The sequence below is a fragment of the Schistocerca cancellata genome, chromosome 11 (genome assembly GCF_023864275.1).
Source record: "Schistocerca cancellata isolate TAMUIC-IGC-003103 chromosome 11, iqSchCanc2.1, whole genome shotgun sequence".
NCBI lineage: Eukaryota > Metazoa > Arthropoda > Insecta > Orthoptera > Acrididae > Schistocerca > Schistocerca cancellata.
The window spans coordinates 137345203-137360161 of NC_064636.1; the positions used below are offsets into that span (position 1 = coordinate 137345203).

Below are 14959 nucleotides of genomic sequence, written 5' to 3' on the forward strand. Positions count from 1 at the left end.
CACGCGATCTCTTTCTTCCTGTTCTCCATCCTGTTCCTTTCGTCTTATTTCTATTGAAATTAATCTATTATTTTGAGCATTCAAAATTGGTTGTATTTCTTCTCTGATTTCTTTCTTTAATTCATCTTTCATGTTTTTGAAACATGTCCCTATTCGTGAGTCTAACCGTGTTTCCATTGTTTCCATCTCTGTTTTAATTGTTCCTATTTGTGATCCCACTGTTTTTAATTCAGACCTTAACTGTGATCCCAGTGAGTCTAACCGTGTTTCCATTGTTCCTATATCAGTTTCTAACCGTGTTGCCAAAGTTCCCATCTCTCTTTTTAATTCAGATCCTAACTGTGATCCCAAATTTAATATTGCACTCATCAACTGCTCCATATTAACTGGTTCGAAATTCTTTTCACCCCTAACATTTCCCGCAAAACCAACTTCTTTCGTCATAGCTGTAAAGCTATCTGTGTTCGATACTATTCCAGAATCTTCTGTCGTTAATCGCGTATTCTGAAAATTTTTTGATTGTGAAAAATTTTGAACTGGTTCCGGACTATTTTCCCGACTTATTAAATTGTTTTCTACTTCATTAATCATCATACTATACTCCTGTGTTGGCAAGTTCGCCATGTTAACAATTTCGTCATTCTCACTATTCATCATTTTTGCCTTTTTCATCGATCGGGTAATCATTTACAAAACATACAAATCTCGTCACTATACGAAAATTACACACAATGACACTTTATCTCCAACAATACCATTCACACGAAATGCTTTCCGACGAACACGATTAACGAACAATTGAAATCTTCATAATTGCACAAAATCGTCAAACCGTATACAAGACATCTAAAATTAAATTTTGCAAAAATACCATTAGAAGAAAGACAAGAACACTACAAATGTTCACTACCAAATCTACACATGCAATATAGACTACAATTACTAAACTACGAATTACTACAACAATACTACTGTCTGCTATTTTTACTATCAAAAGAATTCCAAGGGACGATCCGAAGCAGCGGTCGCCACGTGCATGGGGGCTTAATTAGATACTATGCAAATAATTTTAATTTTTAGTCGCTGTTTGTCCGATTACGCAGTCTCGTAACCCGTTGGCCCTGACCAGTATTAGTACGCAATCTGACTGCATAGAATAACAACAAAGAATGAAACAAAACTTCCGTTAACACAATTATTAATTAAGTCCCCAGCAACTATAAAAGCTACGAAACAACAAAGCACAAGTGTAACTGTTCTGTGTGTGGAAGTGTGATTCAACGTACACATCTGGCAGGGTTCTTCCTCAATACGACAAGATGCTTTAAACACCATTTACACTGAAGTAATTAAAAAAAAAACAGAAATACTATATTTGCATATAGAAACCAGAATTACAGTCTAATACATGAACACAAGCCAGATGCTTTGTTGACTGAACCTGTGACCAAGAGACATTGTTAGTTAGGAAATTTAAAAAAAAATAAAAAAAATGTTTTTTACCTTCATATATTGACGAAAAATACACTCTGATCATTACAACATCGCCATTCGAACAACATCTGCTGTCTAGCCCATCAAAACAACTGCACACGACATGGCCTCAAATAGTACAGCTATCAACATCCTCTCAGCAAGCACTAACTACCACAATTTCTGAACAAGCACTGCTCATGGGAACTTCTCAACAAGCACTGCCAGTGGAGGCGGCTGAATAATACTCTTTGGCGCAATCTCTGGCGCTGTGACTCAGTATAGCCACCTTTCAACATCGACACAAAACGTAAAATACGAAGAACCACTACACCCGAAAGTACCGTGAAATCACTGTGGGGACAGCAATTGCACGTGAGCCAACTATTTACCGTTACTCCTAACACTCGTTAAATGGACTCATGTAAGGTGCAAAACCATTGCCACCTTACACCGATTAACAAATCCCTTAATCCAGTCCTGTCCAGGTAGTTTCTTTGTATAATATGTATCTGTCTTGTTGTTTAAGTGAGACCATCTGGAAAAAACAGGTGAAAAATATATAGCCCGAAATCAAACTGTATCGAAAACGGACTGGCCATGATGAGACACTATACCGTTCTGTCCCGTCCCATTCCCCAACCACGAGCACATTTCACGTTAACAACTTTCACGAAGCGTCACAACTGACGGATCTAAAAGCATTGTACAACTAGTGCATAGCGAATGGCATTTGCTGTAAGACTGGATGTCATTCAAGGGCGTACACTTAACAGCTAACGGTTCATCTCGCGCTGAAATTCACCAGAGTTTATGAGAACACAACGACAGCCGTTCGGTTGCCGGTCGCCCTCCAGAGCACGTCAGAGTGTCCGTGGCGGCTTCCTCTGCACGGGACGGCTCGCGATGTCCTGCCGGAGCTGCTCTGCTGGCAGGAAGTGCGGCGCCTCGGCGTGGCACGGACTCAGCACGCCGCCAGAAGCCACCTGCACGAATACTGGGCCGCGGCGCCTCTGCAGCCGCGCATAGTTGCGGAAGTGGTCCCGAGGCAGGGTTTCCTGCACCAACTGACCCGCCGATTGTGTCCGATAGATGTGCGATCGGTCGCATGTCGAGGAGTCTGCTGAACAGTCTAGATTGTTCTTCAAACCAATCGCGAAATTCCGAGAGCTTATGTCGCAAGAACATTCAGACGACTTGCTATTTACTCACACTTACGTCTCACGAATTCACCGCGACGACAGAATCAGAGAAATTAGGCTCGTACTTACTTTCGGCGGCGTAAGTCTTCTCCGTATCATTCGCAGACGCTGCGAAATGGCGTCTTAGTGATAGATAAAATACCCTTCACCGAACACCGTAAGCCAGATTTTCGAGAACAGATGTAGAGTGTGAGAGAGAGTGGAAGTGTTCAAGTGAAGTATGGGTTGTGTTGTTTGGGGAAGAGACCAAACAGCGAGGTCATCGGTCTCATTGGATTAGGGACGGATGGGGGAAGGAAGTCGGCTGTGCCCTCTCAAAGGTACCACCTCGGCATTTGCCTGAACCAGTTTAGGGAAATCACGGAAAACCTAAATCAGGATGGCCGGTCACGGGATTGAACCATCGTCTTCCCGAATGAGAGTCCAGTGTGCTAACCACTGCCTCACCTCTCTCGGTAAATGAAGTTTGGCTGTAAGGTATGAGTAAGACGCACTGAAGTAAAAACGAGACCAAAACTTTTGAAAAATCGCGCGGGACAAACTATCAAGTCAGTATTGTATGGAATGTGAAGAGGTATTACACAGAACAGACGAGACTAAATGTCTATGTCAGTGTTACCTCCGAATAATAATTCTGGGGCTCAAAGTGACACTAGAAAGTCAAATATTGGGGGTGTAGAATAAATCTGCAATGTGTGAAGTAGCTTATTCGCATGTTGGATGTAGCAGGGGGTCGCCAAGAAACGAGCAGTGTAAGGTAAAACACAAAGCAGGCGAAATGTTAATCAGTACAAAAGGGGAACACTCCATTACTAATTTCCGTTTTACCATCGCTAAAATTTCAAACTGTGACTACTGTTATATCCTAATTCGTCAAAACGTACTGTAAATAGTACTGGTCACAAGACCACGCCCTGCGGGACACCCGTAATAACTTCTTTCCCCGTCGATAAATCAGTGTCCAGACCATCCTGCTGGTGACCCTGGCACACGTCCCTGACAGGAGGTTACACCTCTGGTCGTGCCTCGCGGTACCTGAGTAGAGTCGCCAGACGTGCAGAACGTGAGGTCCCACAGCGAAGGGTTGGTCCGCTGAGCGACGGTGCCTGGAGCAGGCAGAGCCCCTGGTCGGCCTGGGTGGAGGCGGCGTGGGGCAGCTGCCGGACTGCCGCGCTCTCCGTGCGGCAGCGAGGAGTGTGCGTGCCTGCCGAGAGGGAGTGGGTGGCCGGCGTGGGTGGGGGTGGCGGAGGCCGGCTCCAGCAGGTCGTCTGGAGCGGCGGCCCACTGCCGCGCTGCGAGCAGCTGCAGCCGCTCCAGCGTGAGTCATTCACACGGCGAGGTACGATCGTTTGGCCAGCGACGAAAAACATGGTGTCTGCAACGGGGAATGGTACTACAATTATACAGTGAAGCCTATGTAAGAAACAAGTGTCTGGAGCAGTTACATAGGTTACTGCTGCTTCAGTGGCAGCTCATCAAGTTTGGACGCGCCGTTATAGTCGGCACACAAGTGATATGAGATGGCATGTGCGACGTACCGACGAAACGGCCATTTTCCCCTACACCCATTTCACGAGTGAAGCGTGAATCTCAGGAATCCGTTACAACATCAAATCTCCGATATCGCTGCTGCCGGAAAGAGATCCTGCAACAACGGTACCAACGACGACTGAAGAGAATCGTTCAACGGGACAGAAGCGCAACCCTTTCGCAAACTGCTGCAGATTTCAATGATGGGCCGTCTGCGTGCGAAAAAATCATGAAACATCATCGATATGGGCTTTCGGAGGCGAAGGTCCAATCTTGTACCTTTGATGACTGCACGACAGAAAGCTTTACGCCTCGTCTGGGCCCGCCCTCACTGACATTTGACAGTTGATGAATGGAAACGTGTTGCCTGATCGTATGAGTCTAGTTTCAAATTATATCGAGCGGATGGACGTGTACGAGTGTGGAGAGAACCTGATGAATCCATGGATGCTGCCTGTCAGCAGGGGACTGTTCAACCTGGTGGAGGTACTGTAATGGTGCGATGCGTGTGCAGCTGGAGTGATGTGGGGCCCCTGATACGTCTAGGTACGACTGTGACAGGGGACTCGTACGTAAGCGTCCTGTCTGACCACCCGCACCCATTCGTGTCCACTGTGCATTGCGACAAACTCGGGCAATTCAGGCAGGACAGCGCGACACCCCACACGTCCAGAACTGCTACAGAGTGGCTCCAGGAACACTCTTCTGAGCTTAAACACTTCCGCTGTCCACCAAACTCCCCAGATTTGAACATTATTGAGCATACCTGGGATGCCAATCCCTCGTAGTCTTACACTCTTATGGATTTATGGACAGCCGTGGAGGATTCGTGGTGTCAGTTCCCTCCAGCACTACTCCAGACATTAGTCGAGTCCATGCCACGTCGTTTGGCTCTTCAGTGTATACGTACAGTCGATTCTGATGGAAATTTTCGCGCAGTTGTTGTTATCCGATTGTTTGGGACTGTAACTAAACTGCTTCATTTATGAAGGGTCAGAGTAATGTAAATTATTATAGCCGGAAAACGACACACTTCTCTAAATATTCCAATCGTATAGATTTCACACTGTGAACAGACGCATGTTTCTATGTCTAATATTTCGACTCTTAAAACGCTGCAGCGGCTGTAAGGACTCCTGTAATTTCTTTTCGACGCAGATAAAGTCAGTTGCCTTCGTTCAGTGCTCAGAAACATGCATCAGACCTAGGGCTAATGCCCGTAGAACATCAACCAACGATTTGAATATAGGCGGTAGAAGCCTGTACTCAGTAGTCAAGAACTACAGCTTGTGTTGTGTAGTTGAACTTGGTCTCCAACTGTGGAGTACATCTTCAAAGATGATAGTTACTTCTGTGAAGGTTCGACATACAGTATTGCTCCCTGGTATTCATTCGACCACAGCGTAAAGGGCCGCAATATTTTAATAACTGTGAGAGCAGGTCGAGTGGCGAGAGGTCACTGTCCCCCGTGTGCGGCGCGGTGACGCAGACCTCGACCTAAGCAGTGAGAACTGGAACGTGTTCTGTGGAGGGAGCAGTGGTCGTCTAGAAACATGTCACACTGTCAATTCTGGCGAGTGGCACTGTCCAGTGTCCAGTCTGGAGCATGCAGCCTGGAATGTGCCGGGACGCCGTCCACTTTCCAGTCTGGAGCGTCCAGTCAGGGGAGAGCCAATGGGAGCAGTGTGCGGATTGTGGCTCACTCGAGACGGGGCGGTTGTCACTGGAGACGTATTCCAGTCGGCGTAACCCGGTCTGGAGAGCCCCAGCCCACTGACCACTGTCCAGCTGCTCCGGCCCGTTCTCCAGGGTCGGCACGTGCTGCTCTGGAACCACTCCGAGGCGCGGGGCGGAGGGTGGTGTACCCGCCAGGAAGCAGTGCAGAGCAGACACGGTGGGTTAACCATGGAGTACCGAGTGAAGAAATCTCAACTTCCCGAGATATCTTCCGCTTGAGTTCAGTAGAGGGGTGGCACCAGCAGAGGCTGCCACAAACATTTGCACCGTATGTGAGGATAATGCAGCTGGGCAGAACACGGCAAGAAAAAGGTTTTCTCGTTTTAAGGAAGGCCGTCTTGTCATTAGTGACTCCCCACGTGCAAGAAGAATTTCGTGTCTGATCAAAATCGTTTAAACGCATTAGTTCACCATGATTCGCTTCATTGTACTCGAGAACTGGCACGTGTGATGAACTGTGTTGATTCCACCATCGTGCGACATTTGCATGCAACAGGGAAGGTACAAAAATCGGATATATGCGTACGGCATACTCTAAGCAGCAGGTAACCGTATGTGCATCTCTGCTTGCTCGTCATCAATTGGCTCGTGAACAACACCGACCATTCCTATCCCGTAACGCTACTGGTGACGAGAAATAGTGTCCTTGTGCTGTTGTTGTGGTGGTCTTCAGTCCAGACACTGGTTTGATGCAGTCCTCCACGCTACTCTATCCTGAGCAAGCTTCTTCATCTCCCAGTACCTACTGCAACCTACATCCTTCTGAACCTGCTTACTGTACTCATCTCTTGGCCTCCCTCTACGGTATTTCCCCTATACGCTGACCTCTAGTGGTGATCCCTTGCTGCCTCAGAACTTGTACTACCAACCGATCTCTTCTTCTAGGCAAGTTGTGCCACAAATTTCCTCTTCTCCCCAATTATATTCAGTTCCACCTCATTAGTTACGAGATCTACCCATATAATCTCCAGCATTCTTCTGTAGCATCACATCTTGGAAAGTTTCTCTTCTTGCCTACACTAGTTATCGCCCATATTTCAGATCCATACACGGCTACACTCCATACAAATACTTTGAGAGAAGACTTCCTGACGCTTAAATCTATACTCGATGTTAAAAAATTTCTCTGTTTCAAAAAGGCTTCCCTTGCCATTCCCAGTCTACGCTGCCAGTCTTTATGCTAACAGAAGGAAGAAAAAAAGGAATGGTTGAACCCAAACAAAATTCAGAACTCCACGTACAATGACAAAAGATGATGTCATGCATCTAGTGGGATGACGACAGTGTGGTGTACTACGAATTGCTTCTGCGAGCTGTATCCATCAGTGTTGACATTTATTGTCAACAAATGAGACGTCTTGCAGACGCGATCCAAAAACAATTACCAGGAAGACAGCGTGAAGTGATGCCACTTCAGGATGACGTCCGCCCACATTCTGCTCGACTGAAAAAAAGAAGACTATAGAGGAGATCCGTTGGGAAGTCATTCTGGACCCACCATATTCACTTGATCTTGCGCCCTCAAATTTTCACCTCTTCCGCACTCTAAGCACTGCTCACTGCTATCATGGCTCGATGATTTCCTCGACTGTAAACGAAGTAACTCCTAGTCGAGGGTTATGAAAGTCAACCCAGCTTTACCAGAATTATAAACAGTGAAGAAGAACATATTATCGAGCACTCAAGTCTCTCTCATGCATATCTGTTTTGTGTATTTAACTAATGGTAAAGCACAGTGAACTTATGCATCAGACCAACATAAGCATTAAATTCATTGCATTGAATCGTATGAAATAGAACACACCAACCAATAAATGCATTGCCACAAATACGATATTTCAAAAATCAAAGAGTAAATAGCTTTGTCAAAGAGTAAATATTTTGCCTATTCATATAATATTCTTCAAATCAAAAAATATGTCGTAGTAAACAGCTTTGAATGTTGGCTGTGTTCTTAAGGCTACCTCCATACCAAATTTCATCGCAATTCGTTCATGGGGTGAATGTGAAACGGTGACAGAAGGAGTTACTTTCGCATTTATAAGTATGGGTGAAGAGTGAACCAAATATGAGAAAGGCGAAAAAGAAGCAAAAAGGATTTTTTTTGCCCGTCCACTACACAGAAACAGTCCGTATTCTTTTATCAATAGATAAAGACGGTTGAATCTTAAGACAAATAGTGAAACCGATACCAACCACCAATCTGAAGGAATATTTAAATCGTATATTGTTCGTTTGCCATTGTCGCTTTCGCACTGAGCCCTCATCATTAGGATGGTTTTTAGCGTGCTGCCTGTCTGCGGCATACGCCTGAAAATGCGGCAGACCCGCCGAGCTGATGAGTCTGGCCGGTAGCATACCAACAGCGGCTTTTCTGTTGTCCCTCTATTCTAGTGGTTGCACGGCAGGTGCGAGGAATACTTGAAATTGCACTGAGCAGTGATCACGCAGCGATTCGGACAATTTAAATAAAATCCCTAAAGTGGTAGATACAGCAGTTTCCTAACAATATCCGATAACAACATAAAAGTTTTCTGGGTATGGTACCGGGTCATAATGTATAAAATTACTGCTCATGGAGAAAAACCAACGTTTCGGCCACGAATGCAGCGGCCTTCTTCTTTTCTTGACCGAAACGTTGGTTTTTCTCCAGGAGCAGTAATCTTATACACTATGACGCGGTACCATAGCCAGAAAATTTTTATGTTAACTGACTCTGGCCGCGGAAGCCTACGCTATTATAATATCCGATAACATTCGAGACTTGTGAAAACACATCTAAGCGCCTCATTGAACATTTCTCGTTTACCGACGCTTCATACAATTTCATTTATCAGCCACAGAATCTATCCTTTCATCTTCCATCCGATTCACAGACGTATGTATCACCATCTCTCTATATCCCCCTTTTTTTCTTAGTTCGCCACGAATTTCTCTCCTGTGCCAACTCTTCATCTCGCCATCTCGGAGAAGCACCCTACATCCTCAGTTATTTGTTGGATGTATTCCATCCAGTCTCAACTTCCTCTACAGTTTTTACCCTCCACAGCTCCCTCTACCACCAAGAAAGGTATTCCCTGATGTCTTTCCATTCATCCCATTAGCCTGTCCCTTCACCTTCTCAGTTTTTCCATATGTTTCTGTCTTCACCGATTTTATGGACAACCTCCTCATTCCCTGCCTTATCGGTCCATCTAATTTTCAACATTCTTCAGTAGCAACTCATCTCCAACGCGTCGATTCTCATCTTTTCCTGTTTTCCCACGGTCCATGATGTTCTACCAAACAACGCTGTGCTCCAGACGTGCGTTCTGACAAATTTGTTCCTAATACTTTCATACTGGAAGGCTTCCTTTGCTCTGCAGTGCCCTCTTTGTCTGTGTTACTCTGCTTTATCTGTCCTCCGTGCTTCGTCTGTCATGGATTATTTTGTTCCCAAGTAGTAGAATTCCCATATTTTGTCCTCTGCATCGTGCCCAAGTCTGATGTCAAGTTTGCCCCTAATCTTATTTGTCGTAGCCGTTTCTGTAGTTACTCTCAATCCATATCATCTCACTGTTCCCTGCCCTGTCAGCAGGAGAGCGATCTCTGAATATGAATAATATAATCTTCCTGCGCCGGCTTTTGTGGCCGAGCGGTTCTAGGCGTTTCAGTCTGGAACCGCGCTGCTGCTACGGTCGCAGGTTTGAATCCTACCTCGGGCTTGGATGTGTGAGATGTCCTTAGGTTCGTTAGATTTAAGTAGTTCTTATGCGACTGATGACCTCAGGTGTTGTCCCATAGTGCTCAGAGCCATTTCAACCATTTAATCTTCCTGCTGGATGTGTTTATTTGTCTAGATCGAAATAAATGTGTACAGCGTGGTCAAAAACAGTTTGAAAAGCGTGTTAGGGTGTTGCAGAGAAATAATTGCTGCTAAAAATTCGGTACGTTGCGTCTTTGCCGAGTTAATTAGCATCGAAGTTAGCTATTCAGGTCGTCGCGTGCGAAAATGTAAACGGGCCGGCGGATACGGTTAATGTCAGTGTGCATACAACTAGTTTCGGCAAATTAAATTGCCATCTTGAGATCACCTACACACATCGACTATTGTTCCACTCTCTGTAGAGCCCTGTCATTTGGTGATGGACACAACTGGAAATAACTCATTGAATATTACCCAGAAAAGAGTCTGATACGCACAAAAGAGTCTGATCAAATATATTTGGCTCATAGGATATTTACAATAACAATGGAAACTGCGGAAATGAATGACAGTTTATGCCATGGTCAGGACATGAACCAGAGTCTCCTTGCTTGCTAAGCAGCAGCGCTGCCATCGCACTACCGCAGCACTACAGCTAACATAGCTGCATGGACTGCCCAAGTCGAATGCCTGCCGTCCCCAACACAAACTTCAGTTCACATCCTCAGCTCGTTTTTCCCCTTCTCAGGTCATCACTATCCCCAAAGTTCTCTGGCACTGGAATAGCACCCCAGCATTGGATGTTATGAGGAAATGCTGTACCTCACCTGTAGGTGATCTGCATATGCTGTAATTAAATTTTCGTCCAGACATTTCAGTCTCATCTTTATCTATGACGATGATGGAAGCTGAAAAAATGAATTAAAATTCATGCTACAGCCAGGACTTCAACATAGATCTCCTTCCATACTAGATAAGAATGCTAGAAATTACACCACCACTGCACTACTGCCAAGTGTCGTCTAATGGCTACCATTTCTGTCTAGTAAACAAGGAGACCTGGGTTCAAGTCCTGGCCGTGGCATACATTTTAATTTATTTGTTCGGCTTCGATTATTATGGTAGATAAAGATGAGACTCAAATTTCATGAGGAAGCTTGAATTACAAGATCATAGGATCCACGCTTTGTCCATGGGTGACCGCTGTGCCATCTCACTGGAGCCTCTTCTTCAGCGAGTCATCCCCAGATGTGTCCACGACTAAATAACAGTGCACTGCGTGTACCGGCACTATGGCCTATGTATGTAGATGATGTAAGGATGGCAATTTTTCTCGTCGATTTTCGTCCCGAAATTCTTCTTCGCAGTGCCATTAGAGATCCTTATCACTGACATATTTTCACTGTGATTTCTCACTTCTAAATATTTTCCTTGTATTTACTCAAATGACGCTTTCACATGCAAGTTGAATAGTAGGCGGGAGTGATTGCGGCAGTGCCTTCACAAGCTCAGCGCTTCTGTCTTTCAGTTGTTCGCTTACTATTCCCTGTTGTTTCAGAAGATGTCAGTGTCTTGCAGCGATTGATCCCTTCGTTTAAATGTAGATAATCTGTGCACTCCAGGATGCGAGAAAATCTTAGTATACAGTGACGAAAATATTAGTAAGTAGTAGGAATCAGTCAGCTCACACAAATACTCGCTGTAACACTTCGTAGGGATATGAAATGGAACGGTGCTGTACCCTCAGTCGTAGGCAAAGTAGAGTTTGCATTTTCCCAATACCCTAACTACAGTGCAGTCACTGCTTACGAAAGACTAGTGCACCGCGTCGTAGAATACTGGTCGACTGTGTGTTGTGTGGGACCCGTACCAAGCAGGACCCACAGAGGATATGGAACGTATACAGGGAAGGGCAGCACCAATGGTTACAAGTTTATCTGACCCGTGACGGGGTATAGAACTGTAAAATTACTACTGGTTCAGCAAAGGTTATTAATCACAATTAATACACAAAATGTAAAGTGGAAGTAGGTGCCAAGGAATAAATGGTGAAATTACACACAATTTTCAGTAACACTCTTTATTCAAATTTGTTGCAAGACTTTACGATATTTTAAAAAATACCAACAATCATTTAACGAATAACTCACAATTTGCGATAGGAAAGAAAGGACATTTAAATTATTAAATTGTTATAAAAAAATTTCACGCCAGTAAAACGCAAGGCAGGCAAGCAATTTAACGTATAGAACGTGACGCTGTATAATATTTTAAGCTCAGCTAAATTACAAGTGAATTTCCCTCCATTAATAAATGAATACAATTTGAGTATATGGCTTCACTTTTGGGCAGACAAATTTCCCATTTGGTCACAACAGCCGTAGCTACGGCCGCCCACAACAGCCTCACTCAGTCTCATTAAATAGCGCAGAATCTAACTTGTCTGCAACATATAAAGACAATCCTGTTTACAAAAGTTCTCAAAATAGAAAACACAAAGTGAAGAGTCATGCACGCAGGGGGGAGGGGGGACGACACTCACAGTTAATAACATTAACATTTCCAAAACATAAAAAAAAGTTTACAAATTTCTGGCAGTAAACTTACGGCAAACACACACGCTCGCAAGGTAGGACTTGCGAACTTTTACAACATTCAATGCAACAATTGCTACCCGTAATGAAATGGCAAATTTTTGCATGGGAAGGAAACACACTAACAACCAACTACCTGCATAAAACACATAAGCACGTTGAGTAAAAGCTTTAAAAGGTATTCAATTGGAAAAAAAAACACACAACAGTTTTTGCTGACTAGAAACAATATAGAAAATCCACTACGGCGTACATTAACAACCTTGCTTGATTGTAGCCAAATATACATAAACAGAAATTTACGTAAGTTACAGCTTCCAGACGAGCAGGAATTCGTTATGCAACTGACTAGTTCTTACCACGAGGCAAAAGAAATTTTCCTTCTTTCTTAGAGTTCCTTTTACACGTGAGTCTAGTAATACTGGTTATGGCAGGCGAGAGAATGGATCAGGTCTTAGTGCCTCGCATTTTAAACAGCACAGCCATTGCTGCCTTAGACTTTCACAGACATGGCAGAGGCTGGCAGTCGAGTAAACCCGTAGGTAAGCTGGGAGGGGAAAGAAGCAATCCGAACCACAGATTTACTCCGACTCACCTTCCTGCGGCTGGGCAGACGAGAACGAATGGCCGGAAACCCCCAAAATATACGGCAGGTATAATTAACAAGAATAAGTAACTTGAATTCAATTAAATTTCATAAAATCTGTTAACAATCGATACTCAACTTGCGGTGCGTTACGACTCCCAGGACTGAACCACCGCAGCACTCTACTCCAAATGCTGTGCCGAGCCGCCCGCTGCCAGTCGTTTCAGCGGACGCAGGAAGGCGCGCCGATGTCCAGAACCTCCTCGCCGGTCGACAGCCTACGGCCCAACTGCAGAGTATTCCCCTCGCAGACGCACGCTCAGGGAGATTCCTTTCGCGGCGAGCAGTTAGCGCCCCGCACCACGGAGCTGAAGCTGTCGCTGATGCCGGGGTCCGCGTGCTGTCCCCCCAGCACCGGCGCAGAAGTCTCTTCTCGATGCCGCGACTGCCAACCCTCCACGAGAGCCCGTACAGCCACTCTTTAAACCCACGCGAACAGCCCACTTTTCCCCTTTCCCGCTGGAGGGAGACACCGAAGCCTTCAATTGCGACAACGGCGCCACCGCCAGAAAACGGAGGGCGACTGCTCCACGCTACGCGCTGCGGCACGCTTTACAAAGCCGACTTCACTACGGCTCAGGTATCACAGAGATACTGACGACAGACGGCCGAATATAGACGTAATCTGTCTAGAAAGGTTCGAGGAGGAGCTGTTAAGTAGTGACTCTGGGAGTACGGTACAAAGCGCTACCTGCCGCCCCCATACAGACTGAAGACGGTGTCAGACTAAACGGAGCCCTCGTAGCAGCCCTCAAACGGACATTTTCCCGACGCTGAATTCATGAGCGGCACGGGAAGGAGATCTAACGACTGCTACAGAGGAACGTATCCGCACAGTGGACTTCGCAGTCGCTTGCAGGGTTTTGGACCTGGGTGTAGATTCAGTGAGTAACGATGGGGCTACATACGTTGCTGTGAATTGTTGAAGACAGTCCTAGGTACTCCTGCCTCCAGTAAGCAAGCCTTGGCAAGACGTGAAGCGCGGCGCTGCGGGACAGCCTCTCAGACTGCCACTGACGGCGAGCTCTCCAGACCCGCCCACCGTCCCTGGACAGCTCAGGGTGACGGCTGCTTCTGGCACGTGGCATGCGGTGCTCCAGTAAGCTCACCACCAAACAGCTCAGGTTGAAAACTGCATCGTCACTATGTTAGAAACTACTGTCTTCATCCATGATGGGACTGTATTTCACGAAATAGTTGTAGTTGCTGCTGTGTTCTGATGAACGAACGTCGCGATACTGATTCTAGGATTGGTGAAAACAGCGTGACTGTGAAACTTCCTCGCAGATTAAAAATGTGTGCTGGACCGAGACTCGAACTCGGGACCTTTGCCTTTCTCGGGCAAGTGCTCTAGCGACTGAGCTACCCCAGTACGAGTCACGACTCGTCCTCAAACCTTCAGTTCTGCCAGTATCTCGCCTCCTACCTTCCGAGGCGAGCACTTGCCCGCGAAAGCCAAAGGTGCCGAGTTCGAGTCTCGGAACGGCACACAGCTTTAATCTGCCAGCAAGTTTCATATCGGCGCACACTCCGCAGCAGAGATAAAATCTCAGTCTAGATGTCTGACGTCTGATTCCCAATTAACAGGTACATTTAGCCTTACCTGCTAATTTACCGATGTCTCAAATGCGGCCAGGATTGTCCACCATCTCGTCTGGGGGAGGTTAGTGCCTGTTGAAGGAAATAGCTTGAGGAGGCTACAGGGCAATTCTCCAGACCAGAATCCGACAAATTTGATAAAAAGACTTGCGTATATCCTCCAAAAAAAAAAAAAATGAAAATTCGAGATAGCGTATTATGACATAATTACGACTTGCCTATACAGAGATGATCAGCCTAGTCGGGAAGGCCTTGCTGCAGGATCAGACAAAAGAAACTACTACTTTCAACATAAAGGAGCTCTCTGATAGCTCGTGCAGCCTCTGATCAGGAAATAACACACCGAGAGATTCGTCAAAACCGTTAACAGCCGACAGCGGATTGTAACTCACGCTAGCTTCAGCACGCGCGGAAGTTTAGATGCAAACTGTTGCATTTGTGTCATTTCACGACCGAAATAATCGCCGCTGCATCATGATGAATGCGGAACAGC

The 14959-nt window shown here is 45.7% G+C and overlaps 1 protein-coding gene across 1 annotated transcript in view; it reads left to right on the forward strand.

Moving 5' to 3' along the window:
* LOC126108344 (uncharacterized transmembrane protein DDB_G0289901-like) overlaps positions 1–13970 on the forward strand; it is a 58213-nt gene extending 44243 nt beyond the window's left edge. The window contains exons 2-3 of the mRNA XM_049913559.1: positions 3679–3993; positions 13822–13970. Coding sequence (XP_049769516.1) covers positions 3679–3993; positions 13822–13970 — 464 coding nt within the window. The remainder of the gene's footprint in view (positions 1–3678; positions 3994–13821) is intronic.
* The last annotated feature ends 989 nt before the right edge of the window (positions 13971–14959 follow it).